At 39.8% G+C, this 13,968-nt stretch overlaps 1 protein-coding gene across 2 annotated transcripts in view; it reads right to left on the bottom strand.

Annotated features, from left to right (window-relative positions):
• The window catches only part of Impg2 (interphotoreceptor matrix proteoglycan 2), a 72,225-nt gene that overhangs the window by 52,362 nt on the left and 5,895 nt on the right, over window positions 1-13,968 (bottom strand). The window contains exons 1-5 of one of the 2 annotated variants that reach the window (XM_031364716.1): window positions 7,270-7,299; window positions 6,682-6,848; window positions 3,880-3,911; window positions 3,763-3,786; window positions 1,246-1,295 (exon numbers count right to left, since the gene is read on the bottom strand). In XM_031364716.1, the coding sequence (XP_031220576.1) occupies window positions 1,246-1,295; window positions 3,763-3,786; window positions 3,880-3,911; window positions 6,682-6,771 (196 nt within the window). In that variant the 5' untranslated portion in view covers window positions 6,772-6,848; window positions 7,270-7,299. Of the gene's footprint in view, window positions 1-1,245; window positions 1,296-3,762; window positions 3,787-3,879; window positions 3,912-6,681; window positions 6,849-7,269; window positions 7,300-13,968 lie in introns of those variants that run through there. The other variant, XM_031364715.1, reaches the window with a different exon arrangement.

The following is a 13,968-nucleotide window of genomic DNA, read 5'->3' as shown; positions in this document are numbered from 1 at the left end:
TTTTTTTTTTTTTTGGAGTGTTCCAGGCTCTAGTATAGATGCTAGAATATAAAAAGGAAATTTCTGTTCCTACGGAGCTATACAATAAAGGGAACGGACGCTGAAGTGCATAGCTACACTAGACCTGTGCAATAGTAGCTTGTCCATTATTTAACAATCATTGAAATGAGCCTACTCCATGCTATTCTATTTTGTATATGCTCAAATTTTCTTACATAGAGAAGTTTATACTTTTTATTAAATATATTAAGGACTTGTGTGTAACCCTTGGTAGAGAGCATCCCTAGCATGAAAGATGCCTTTGGGTTCAATCTTTGGCAAAAGAAAAGAAGAGAGGAAGAGAAAAAGAAAGGGATGAGAGAAGAGACAGGAAGATAATGAGATTGACTAATTTACATGAAATACAGAACTTGGGGCTGGAGAAATGGACCAACAGTTAAGAATAATTTCTGCTCTTCCAGAGGAACCTAGTTAGCTTCCTAGCACCCATGTCAGACAGCCTGTAACTCCCTCTCCAGGGGATCTGACACTGTCTTTGGTATGATGTCCTCTTCTGGCCACCCCAAGCACACATATACACATAGCATATAGACATGCACACACGCACACACACACACACACACACACACACACACACACACTACAACACATGCACACACAAACATACACAGAAAAAGAAAAGGCAAAATATTAAATTTTTTAAAATTAAAATCTTTTAAACTTTTTTGTTTGTTTGTTTTTTGAGACAGGGTTTCTCTGTATATCCCTGGCTGTCCTGGAACTCACTCTGTAGACCAGTTCGCTGGCCTCAAACTCAGAAATCCACCTGCCTCTGTCTCCCAAGTGCTGAGATTAAAGGCTGGCACCACCCGGCTAAAATCTTTTAAACTTAAAAACCAATACAGAGCTCAAAGGAACACATTCTCTGCCCCATGACAGGTCAGAGAATCCTTATCCTGGGAAATTCCAAGTTACAAGGAACAAAGTGACAAAGCAAAAGTTCCACCTCAGATTAAGCGTCTGTCTTAAGATAACTCATTCTGTCACACTTGTGTTTTAAGCTGTGTTCTGAATTTTAAAGTACTCACAGCATAATACCATAAACCAAGTGAAAAAAGTTGTTCTGTGTCTTAAACAATATATAAATTAAAAATTGATATTTTAAAAATATGAGCTGAAAGTTTATACTTGCTTGGAAATCTTCAATGACTAAGAAATAAAAGTAAATAAAGGAAAAAAGCTTACCTGCCAATGTTGAGGTCTCACTAATAGGAATTGGTGACAACAACTTAGGCCTAGAAGGGGGAAAAAATGCAACTATTAAAAAATCCAGAGGGCTGGAGAGATGGCTCAGTGGTTAAGAGTGCTGACTGCTCTTCCAGAGGTCCTGAGTTCAATTCCCAGCAACCATATGGTGGCTCACAGCCATCTGTATTGGGATCTGATGCCTTCTTCTGGTGTGCCTGAAAACAGCTACAGTGTATTCACATATATAAAATAAATAAAATCTTTTTAAAAAATCCAGAAACCTGGACAAGTATTATAAACTTTGGAACTTGGGTTCCCAAAGGAACTCCTTAGACCACCAAGTAAAGTTCCAGGCCAACATGCTAAGTTGTAAAGTCAAAAAATTTATAACTTCATAATTTACTCATTTTGTATTTATTGATAGCTCATCAACATATCCACCCTATATGAAGAACCTTCCTACTTATGGCTCATCACCCATCTTCGTCTCTTCAGCTCCAATCATTATGTGAAACTACTTTATCTGCCAACTTTACCTATGTCACCCCTTAGCCCCTAGCAAGTATTATCAGCACAGAAGCATTGAGCAGTCCAATATTTAAGTTAATTGAAATTAAACAGCTGGGAATGCATTTCCTTATTCACAGCAGCCATATTCCAGGTATTCATACTCACATGTGGCTAATGGCCATCTCAGACTGGACAAGGCAATTAAGAGCATTTGTAACCTCACAGAAGGGTCTATTTGTTCATCAACAGAATCATTAAGAATCTAAACCCCAGGCTGAGAACATAGTTCGCTAGAACAGTGTGTGCCTAGCACGTATACAGGCCCGGGCCTTGATACTAATTCCTACAACTAGAGGAAAAGGGAAAAAAAGATAGTAATGATGAACTCCATGAGATTAAGGATTTGCCTGACATATCCCTCTCTATCTTCAATGTCTAAGGACTTTAAAAAGACATTTTGGCAGAACTGGGGGTGCAATTCAATTGGCAGAGTGCTTGCCTTGCGTGTATGGAGCCATGGGCTCACTCTCCAGCATGATATTCACGAGGTATTGTGGTCCCTGTCGGCAATCACAGTACCCAGCATAAGATTTAAAGGAATATTAGGATTTATGATGAGAAGTGAGACATTTGTGATTGAAGCTAGACTAGAAGGGGAGGCAGAGGCATGTTCTCTGCACACCCAGTGCCCATCAGGTGGATATCTGTGAATTCGAGGCCAGCCTGATCTACAGAGTGAGTCCCAGGACAGTCAAGGCTACACAGAGAAAACCTGTCTCAAAAAACAATAAGTAAATAAAAAAATAAATAAAGTACTACTTGAAAATTAAATATAAAAGGGCTGGAGAGATGGTTCAGTGGTTAAGAGTACTGGCTGCTCTTCCAAGGTCCTGAGTCTAATTCCTGGCACCCACATAACAGTTTATAACTGTCTATAACTGCAGTCTGGAACCCAATCTCCTCTTCTGATATGCAAATAAACATACAGACCTATACCATATACATAAATAAATCTTTTTTAAAATGTAAAATGAGAAAGAGAGAGAGAGAAAGAGAGAGAGATTTAGGCAATTAATGAAGATGAGAAGCTGAGTAAGGCACTCTGGGTCCAGCATATTGTGCGTGTGGAGGAGATAGTTTCTCTACCTCTCTCATTAGGACCAAAGTTTCACAAGTAGGTAACATTGCTAAGGAGTTACTCACAAGAAAAAAAATGTAAAGTAAAAACATATATTGTGATACAGTGTGTTATCACAAGGAAATGCTCTAATGGATAGGAGGAGATCAAAGATATACTATTTTTGTTTCAAGACCATAATCATAAAGTTAAGAAAGAAATCCAAACAGGCGCGTACTCAAATCTGGGTCCCTGGTATCATGAGACACACGAATGACCAAAACCATGGAGTTCTACTGTCTTCCTATCCATCCACTCACGTCCTATGCAAAAGCTCCTGCGTGTATACTCCAACTATGTCTTCACTTTGTCATGGAAATTGGATCTCTGGACTCTGGCTTGTTTAGTTAATTTTTGAATCTACTTGTGAAGTCATATGTAATTTCCTACATCTTATGTATACTACTGATATTCTGAGGATGGATAAATTCAAACTTTAGTCACTATTCCTCATGTTTTGCAATCTGCTTTATGTTACTACTGATTAGAAAAAAATCATCCTGTTTCTAATGGGTGTACAAGATGCGTACTGACAGTTTAATCAAGTGCTATTCTTGTTTCAGGAGCATAATCATAAAGTTAAAAAAGCAATCTAATCACCCACCATTTAACAAACTGACCCCATCTAAGATAAACCTTCTCAGCTTATCATTAGTCTTTAGCCTCAGTAACAGTAGATCATTCTCGATAAGGCAGACATCAATTGAATTATCCAGGAGAGGAAGGAGTCAGCCTTCTGGTAAGGTTGGACAGTGAATAAGCACAGTGGCCCTGGTGGTATTCTGGGGACAGAGATGGCCTCCAGGGGACCAGCATTTTGAACTTACCCACAGGACTGATCCTTGCAGGAGCTGAAAGGAAATAGAAAAAGGACACCAGGGTAAGTGCTGGAAGTCGGCATGGCACATCTATGCTGCTATATTGAATTTGGAGGAGAGACATACCTGCTCTCAGCTTCCCTTGTGTAAGACAGTTTCTAGGGAGAACAGAGACACAATGCTTCCATTAATAACTGATTACACAGTGAATACACTTAGTCCACAGGTGTCACTGACACCCTAACATGGTAGAAGCAATGCCACTATTCTCTAAGGATGAGCAATTAATGAAAACAGATATTAGCGATGCCAAGTTTGTTCTACAACTGTTCAAGCACAGAAGCATTCTGTGTCTGCTTTTGTGCCCTGATGTTGCTGTAAGCTCTTGTTTCAAAAAACAAAGAGATACACAAAACACTAAGGTAGACTCAGAAGGTCTCGTTTCAAGTCCCATTTCTCTTCCCTAGTTATAAACACAAAGCCTACATCCTTTCTGGTGCTAGGGATCAGTTTTCTCATCTGCTGAATGGAAAGAAAATTTCTAAATCACTCAGAAATATCATTAAATAATTTATTGTTAAATAATTTGCTACTCTTTTAGTTCTACAGTCTCTCCCAAAATAATCTGACACCTTAATACTTTCAGTTACTAACTCAAAGCTGGTGAATATTTCTATAATTAAAACCCAGTCTACCCTCCTTCGCTTCATACCAAAATATTGAACAATTCACATTTCCCATAAGCAGTTTAAAATTCAAAAGTGAATTCACCCTTCTCTGCTCTCCACAAAAGTGCCATCGTATCCCCCCTCACTCACTCTTGCTCTCACTCTCACAATAAATCAATAATAAATAAATGTGAAATTTTAATCCCAAGCTTTTAAGCCAGTTCCTTTGTCTTATCTTCTTATAACCCTGAAACACTTCCCGCCATCCACAGAGCCAAATCCAAGCCTCTTAACACTCTCCCCTTCTTCTGTCCCTCTAGTACACTGGCCCAAACCGTTCCCTCCAAACAGGGCTCATGTCACTCCCTCTGTCTGCCCTGAGCATCCTCTCCTTCTCACCCAAATCACATTTCGCACTTCAGACTCAAGCCAGACAACGCACCACTGGTTTAGTTCTAAATGATCATTAAAGCTTATTTCCTAGACTTTTAAGTTAAAAACTAAAGTCCCACTTGTAAGAAATACATTTAATGTAACATCACAAGACTGTTAATAACTCCCATATATATGTCTTGCTTTAATAGTTGCTCTAATATTCTGCAGAATTCGAAATACACAATGCTGATATAAATGTGCATACATGATTCTTTTCTTCATCAAAATGTTTAAAATCAATAATGACTGGAAATGGGAGTCTCAAACACAGGAGAAAGACAGACATGCTTCCAAAGTTTTGGTTTTACAGGGCTGCTGATCAAACAGACAGCCTTGAACATGCTACTTAGCTCCATACTGCTGAGCAATATCCATAGCCAAGAATAAATTTTGGAAAAAGAACCAGTTGTGGATTTTAAGATCCATCACAATTGATTTTAGGGTAAGCAGTTTCTTGTCTTTATTTTCAAAATAGAGAACACCTCGTAAGGTTGCTATTTATTAGATACAAGATATGGTGAGCATAGATTATATAGTGCTTATTATCATAGTTACTAAAATGGAGAAGGGAAAAGTATGACAGAGAAAGACAGAGGGAATGTCTTGACTCAAACTCGTGACTTCAACTGTGACATCCCATAATAATGAGAAGAGTTCATGTTAAACACATAAAAACTCTGCCCATCAGTGAGGGCTAATCCTGGCTGTCAACTTGGCTATGTCTGGAATTAACTAAAACTGAAGCAGGTGGGCACACCTGTCTGTGATTTTTCTTGATTAGAAAACTTAAGGTGGGAAGATCAACCTTAAATCCAGATCGTTTGAGGTCAGAAAATCCACCCTAAATCTAGGCCACACCCACTGATTGCAGCCCATATAAAAGGACATTGAAGAAAGAAGCTCTTGCTTTTTGCCTATTAGCCCTCACTCTTGCTGGCAAGTTTATCTATCCTGCTGCTGAAGCATTCCTTCAATGTGTTTAGAAACTACTTCTCTGAGATTCCAACATAGAGAAGAGCTGAGACATCCAGCCTCGTGGACAGAACAACTATGACATTCTTAGACTTTCTGATAAGAGACAACCACTGTGGGACTAGCCAGACCACAGTCGCTAAGCCACTCTAATAAATCCTCTTTTAATATATAGATCCATTCTATCAGTTCTGTTCCTCTAGAGAACCCTGACTAATACAGAACTCCTGTTTAAAAAGCCACATACAGTACTATGCATCTCAAACCCCCATATTCCTAAGACAGAAACAGGAGAATCAGTCAGAAGTTCACACGTTTTGTGCAAAAGCAAAAATTAAAAGAGACCTTGCCTCAAAAACAGGTGAAAGGAGAAAACTGACTCCCAAGAAGTTGTACTCTGTCATCCACATGTATGCTGCGGCTGTGGCACACATGTGTGTGTGCACACATGCACTCCCACTCATACACACACATACATAGATAAGAATAAATCTTAAATTAAAATCACATTTATACTTCACTAAATGTGCTGAATGAACTGTATCCTCTAACTTAATCTCTGGAATCCATTCTGAATGAATATATAAATGAATTTGGCACCAATGTTTACTCACACAGGTCCTTATCTTTAAATTTTTGCATGTATATTTACATATATAAACAAGGCTGACACTGTTTTGAATTACCAGTGTCGATTATCAAAGGTCAGAGCTAGGGATAGAAAACTAGGCTATAGTCCAGGGCAGCTCACTCAGAACCCTTAAGTCAACTCACCTTAATTCCTTTAGCCATTAGCCATGCGCAATCACATCTACGACAAGGCAACAGTTCCTTCCCTCCCTGTAACACTTACCTTCATGATTAAGTTTCTGTGTTCCGCAGACTGACTAAAATGGGTGCCCATTTCAAATACGCTTGTGACTCCATCCTCACATGAGTTCATCCAGTGACGATATTCGTCACGCCCAGGAAGCCGATCCCAAAACGTCCTGAAGGCCTCCCAGATGGCTTCCTGGCACACTGGAAAGTAAAGCGATGTGCTTAGGCAAAGAGAAGATGCTCTTTACCTCACATGTTCCCATGATGCTCATGCAGCAACTCACTCCCACTCTTCTTGAAAGACCCCCGTGGGGAGACCCCCACTCAAATCTCGGGAGAACATGCACCCAAGGAATCACAAGAGACTGTCTTGATGTAATTACAAAAGGTAGTTTTTAATTCGGGGTGCTCCAGGCTGGCACCACACCTATCTCACGCAGGAGATAGTGGAGCCGACCATGAGGCTCGAAAGTTAGGAGTTTATATAGGGAAAAGGTCTGGGGGAACAAAGGGATCAGTGTGGCCATACATGATTGGCTAGTTCAAATATTAACTATTACGTGCAGAACAGAGTGGAAAATTCCTAAAGTTGGTGTTAATCTGAGTCAAAAGAGCATCTGACCTTAAACCATATCTGCCCAGACATGTAGTTTATGTCTTCTTGACCTGCTAGTTCTCAGGATGTCTAACAGACTGCTTGCTCATTTCCCAGGCCTATGTGGGCCAGCTTGTGATGGATTCTTAGGCCCATAACTTTTCTTCCTAGTCAGCACAGGTCCAAAGATTTAATTTTTCCTTTCATTCTGAGACTCTACTATCCCTTCTGCAGGATCGTGAGAATAGTCAGTTAGAAAACACCTCGTTCAAACTTTTCCATTCTGAAAAAAGACATTGCATTCCCCAACACTTCTTTTATACAGGGGATTAACTCACCTCTTAATGAATTTGTTCCCTGCCGATTTAAAAAAAAAAAAAAATTCCATGTTCATATCTCATGAAAATGTAACTTGCATCGAATATATTATGTTGATCTGTTTTATTAATAGACACTGTAATTTTAAGTTTCTTTGATTTTTTTTTTTATTTTACTGAAGTTATAACTTCAAAAGACAATTTCTCAGCTTTTCAAAAGATAACGACAGCTTTGGACACAGCAGTAAAATGACTCCTAATGACTTAAGGCTATACACATAGTTCAGCCCTCATCAGTAGAGCTTCTTCTTCTTGCAATAGATAGTAATCAATATGGAGATAACAACTAGTCAACATGCAGAGAATAAGGGACATCAGAACATTCAGCCCTAAATGCAATGTCTCCATCACATTCCTCCTCTCAAGGCATAAGGACCTGTGCGGATGAGGGGTCAGAAAGAACATAAGAGCCAAGAGAGGTGGTTGACTTCACACACACTGCTCTCCAGGTACAAACAGGATGGATGCACATATGAAAAGACAGACTGTGAAAGGCTGGAGAATCTTAGAATTTAAAATGAGGGCATTTAATAGAAATGTATGTATAATATGTAACCTTTACTTAAAAGGGGGCATGGAAAACCTCTGCCATAAGCCAAAAAAGGTGGAGTAGCTAGTTCCAGGAATTTAGCTAACTCAGAGCCTCAGGGCTCTGGTTCCCGATACCTGCCCCTCCTGAATGATCCACAATGAGGGTGGAACTAGGAATGAAGGTCTACTGGTTTATGAGACTCTCCACCCTGTCGACTGACCCCGGTAGATGAAGATTACATTCCAAGAATGAATATGTTCCCCTCCCTAACTGAATACCTTGGGTTGGGTCCCTCTGAAATTTTCCATTGTTTTTATGTCATGTTTCCTTGGTAACCCTCTCCCCGCCCCCAGCTTGTGGTCTTTCCCTTTAAATACCCCTTACTTCTTGTGTTTGGGGTCGAACTCTGGCCAGCATGGTCACGAGATCGAGCCCAGTACCAGCCTATCCCAAATAAACCTCATGTGATTGCAGCAAGTTCGGTCTCTCGTGAGTCATTGGGTGGTTGCGTCATCCCGAGACTTGAGTAAGGATCTCCCCAGTACTGGGGGTCTTTCAACTGTAACAGCATTCATAAGACTTGCACAGACCGAAGCCAGATGAAACCCCAGTGTGGAGGAGGAAGCTAGACATGACAGACCCTCATGTCTAACTGCAGAGTGGTTGGTATTCAGTGGCTACTGTGAAAGGGGATTCAGTTTTCTTCAACAGAGAGACATCTGGTAACTCAACCACATTCCAGAACAGACCTCATGGCCAGGTATAGTGAATTTGAGGGTTTTTTTTTTTTTTTTTTTGGTTTTTTGATCATTAAGACAGAGAATTTTAATTGGGTAAGTAGGAAAATGGGGAGGATCTGGGAGGGAGTGGCTGAGGAGGTCAAAGTATATTTTATGAAGCTTACAAAGAATAAATAAAAGCTTGTTTAAAAAATTAAAAAGAGCCGGGCAGTGGTGGCGCACGCCTTTAATCCCAGCACTTGGGAGGCAGAGGCAGGCAGATTTTGAGTTCGAGGCCAGCCTGGTCTATAGAGTGAGTTCCAGGACAGCCAGGGCTATACAGAGAAACCCTGTCTCAAAAAACAAACAAAAAAAAAAAATTAAAAAGAGCCAGGTAGTGGAGAGTCGTGCCTTTAATCACAGCACCTGGGAGGCAGAGGCAGGTGGATCACTAAGTTTGCAGTCAGCCTGCTCTACAGAGAGTTTTAAGATGTCCAGAGAAACCCTGTCTCAACAAAAAGAAAAAAGAAAATAAATAAAATGAGAGAATGACATTTTAAAAGAGCCTAGAGTGAAATGCAGAAATGCAAATGAATGGGATCTACTCTTGGGCACACTTATCAGACATCGAATGTAAAAAGGAGCATTTGAAACTCCTCAAGCCTTCTATGTTGAGGGCACTTTGTAAACCAGGGAGAAAATGTTCAGTTCAGTTGTTGCTCTCCATCAACTACAGCTCATGTCTGAAATCAGGAGATAATGTCATTTATTTTTATACAGAAAAAGAAAACAAATTCAGTCCAGTTGCGCTCCCACGGCATGTACACAAACAAAGCCAGCCATTAACGATTACATAAGAGCTTGCACAAAAGTGTTGGAAATGGTTTTATTTATACAGAGCTTGGAGGTAATAAAGAGGACCTTCAATAAATAAATGGAAAGTGAGCTCTGGTAAATCCACATATTGGGATATTATTCAATTATTATCTCAAAAATGAGCTTTCAAAGCATTAAAGCTGTGTACTTCGAACTTATAAGCATATTTCCAAACCAATCAAACCAATCTGTATGATTCTGTTTGTTAATAACACACCAATGTTGGCGTATCAATTGTAGCAAATGCACTGTATTAATGTGATGTTAATGCTGGGGGTTTAGGAGCTTTGTGCTAACCTTACAGACATCCTGCTCAGTTTTTCTCTGAACCTAAAACTACTCTAAAAATAAATAACACTGATTTTAGAAACACATTTAAAGCTATAAAAAAATATAAATATTCTGGAAGCTGGAGACAGCTCAGCAGTCAAGAGCACTGGGTGAACTTGCAGAGAAATGTAGTTCAATTCCCAGCACCCACATGGTTCCCACAGTTCCAGGGCACTCAGTGCCTTCTTCTGCTCTCCGGGGTAGTAGGCACACATGGTCTTTGTGAATAGAAGCATAAAAACACTAATACATAGAGAATTAAAAGAAATAAACATTTTCTAAAAAGATCACTTGGTCCTCTTGTAGAAGAACAACTAAAACAACGCATAAAACAATCCAATTCACCAAAAAGCCCAAAGTATAAAAAAGTAAAATAAAGAGGAGTAAATACAAGTGTCCTAGCATAGTCTCTATTGCTGTCATAAACAACATGACCAAAAGCAACTTGGGGAGATGGAGGGATATTATTTGGCTTACTGTCCCTATCACAACTCATCGCTAAGGGAACTCAGGGCAGGAACAGAGGCAGGAACCATGAAAGAATGATGCTTTCTGGCTTGTTTGTTTTCATGATTTAGCTTGTTTTCTTACACAACCCATAAGCACCTGCCTAGGAGTGACACTGCCACAGTGGCCTGGACCCTCACACATCAATAATTAATCAAGAGAATAGCTCACACACTTGCCTACAGGCCAACCAAATGGAGGAAATTCCTCAGCTGAGGTCCTTTCCTCCCAAGTGACTCTAGTTTGTGTACAGCTCATAAAAATTAACCAGAACAAGAAGGGGAAATTTTTACTTTGAAAACCAAAACAAACAAAATGAACAACCTTTTTAAACAAAAATAGAAAAACTTGCTGTTTGTGGATTAGAATATTTAACACTGTTAAGACAATGTCTCCAAACTGACTACACATTTAGTACAATCCTATCAGAATAATGATTGATATCTTTGTATATATTAACAATCTGATTGTAAATTTTATTTTTATTATGAGGAATTTAGGATTACCAAAAAAATATATATATAATAAGAAAAAAATCTTGAGGACTCATACTTCTCCGTTTCACATGAAAATTCGTATTGTTATCTGAGTTTATCACATAGGATGTGTACAAGATCTATACACTAAACAAAATATCAGCAATATGCTCCTCTTATTCAGTCAAAAATGCTGTCATTTTCTTAGGATTGTCAATGGCCCTACAAGTCTTAGTGTTTACTAAGACCCTTAAAGGTATTGTTTTTGCTAAGATCAATTCCATTTCAATGATAAAAAAAAAATGGAAATTTGCTGTGCTTAATGGCTTATGTCAGTAATTGCAGTACCTGGGATAGGAAGGCAGGAGAATTGTCACAAATTCCAGGCCATCCAGAGGTACATGGTGAATTCAGGTCAGCCTGTGACTAAAAACATATCTTTTTTTTTTTTTAATTTTTTTAAATAGCATAATTTTCTGGGGGCTGGAGAAATGGGTCGATGATTAAGAGTATTTACTGGACAAAGAACCAGTTTTGGGTTTTAACACTTATACAGTGGCTCGAAACTGTTTGGAAGTCCATTGCCAGGGTTCTGATGTTTTCCTTTCCTCCATAGACATCAGTCACACGTATAGTACATGTAATTGCATAGAAGCAAATCACTCAAATCCTTAGAGAGTGTGTGTGTGTGTGTGTGTGTGTGTGTGTGTGTGTGTGTGTGAGTGAGTGTGTGTTTGCAAAATGGAATGAATAACTTTCCTGAAGAAACAGGGCCAGCAACTGTACAGATCAAATATTATATTGGGCCTACTCACACACATACACACACACAAATCATCTGTTGTTTAACTGAAGTTCAAGTTTTAACTGGCTGCCCTACATTTTTACTCACTAAATCTGGCAGCCCTATATATACTTCATGACAGTTATAGATGGCTTCATCCTATATCCCACATTACTCCTGTATATAAACTTTAAACAAATAGAACTACACTTAGCTTTTGAGTTCCCACACCCTCTGGGATCACCGGAAAAGGTTACCTGTTTTTCACAACAGTCAGGGATTGCTTGTCAGCATACTTCCTATATACGTAACACTCCGCTTAGAACCACCTTCACTGTATCCCGTGGTTCTGGTAAGTTGTGCTTTCATGTCATGTAATTTACAGAGATCTCCCTGCCTCTGCCTCCCAACTGTTGGGATTAAAGACACGTACTACTGAACCTAGCTGAGTTATTTGATCTCTTGTTTCATGTGTTTGTATATTTGAGATCTTTGTGCTTTGTTATGTATGTAACTAGCAAAGATATCCTCCCATTCTGTAGAGTCTTTACTTGATTAAAATTTTTCCTTGGCATTCTGTAGTCTCTTATTCTCTGTCTCTCCTCAGTTGTGTTGTTAATCAAATAATCATATGTAAATAGAAGCTTGCCAGATGAAGGAATTAAAGTCAAATTCAAGATTCAACAGAACCAGAGGACTCCAGGTGATGCTGGTCCAAAGTGCCTTTACTTTACTAGCGTCCCGTGCAGCTTTTATTCCAGGTAGCTCAGAGTTCAAAGCAGGAACAGACAAACAGTGAAAACATACAGACTAGCTCTCATCACTGTCGCTGGATGTGCTCAGATACAGAAGGTGTCATGTCTGAACAGGGGCTGTTTGCATGATGTCCCTGAACATGCTGAACTGCATTGATGAGGAGGGGACAGGAAACATGTTTTCTTTGAAAATTCCTTGGGCAGGCAGAGGCACTCCTCCAAGGGTGTTAAACAAAGTTCTATGGGTACAGATTTCACACATCAGGATAGTGTAGGAAAGCCTGTCATATGGAGGCTGCTGAGATTGAAGATTCCTGTTTCTTCTGATAGTGTGCATAACACCATCCAGCACTATGATCATCTGGCCAGTAAGGGATGAAGCTTCCAGGTCAGTAACGGGTATTATCATCAAGTACTGGAGAATTGCCAAGAGCAAAGGCAATGCCTACAATAAATGCTTAGCTTGAAGGAAACGTGGGTATTGTGATCCCCCAAGGCTTAGGGATCATTATAGAAGAGAGGACAGAAAGCCAGAGGTGGTAAAATGACACAAGGAGACATTATCTTTTAGGCACAGCAGGGAATCTGCACAAACAAACTCACAGTGGTTATAATAACACACCTGTGTAGGCCCAAACTAGATCAAATCTTAGCATGGATGTCTGTGCACTTTATGTGTGCCTGGTGCCCATGGGGACCAGAAAAGGGCATGAGATCTCCTAGAAATGGAGTTACATATGGTCGTGAGCCACTACATGAGTGCTAGAAGTCAAAACATGGTCCTTTGTAAGAGCAGTACTCTTAAGTACCAAGCCATTTCCTCCAAACTTTCCAATTTTTTCCAATTTTTTCTCCAATTTTCAAAAGCATATCAGTTGAAGTATGATTTCCTATCATGATAATAATAATAACAACCATGTTACAATGGATGTGTCAACCATTTACTTTTCTGAGGTTCCCATTCTTTCTAATTTTTTAATTATTTCTTTTATGTTTTGAAATTACTATATAAGTACATCATTTCCCCTTCTTCCCTTTCCTCCCTCTGAATTCTACCACATACCCTTCTTTACTCTTTCAAGATCACAGCCTCATCACAGCCAGTCCCATAACACCCAGAGGAAGCTCCACTCCCAGGCTCTCTGACACACCCAGGATCAGAGGTGAGCAGGAACCAACATCTGTCCTAACACTGGAAGTAACTGGGACCAGCAGGACCAGGCACACAGGAACTCCACCAGCCCAGTGACTCCAGATCCTTCCAGTCTGCCTGGGCTGGGATCCAGAGCAGACCTTGGGCGTAAGCTCCACAGCCAGTCCCACAACACCCAGAGGAAGCTCCACTCCCAGGCGCTCTGACACACCCAGGA

This window comes from Mastomys coucha, unplaced genomic scaffold, assembly GCF_008632895.1.
Source record: "Mastomys coucha isolate ucsf_1 unplaced genomic scaffold, UCSF_Mcou_1 pScaffold12, whole genome shotgun sequence".
Taxonomy (NCBI): domain Eukaryota; kingdom Metazoa; phylum Chordata; class Mammalia; order Rodentia; family Muridae; genus Mastomys; species Mastomys coucha.
The sequence above is the reverse complement of the archived record's forward strand: the minus strand, read 5'-3'. Positions and strand labels throughout refer to the sequence as shown.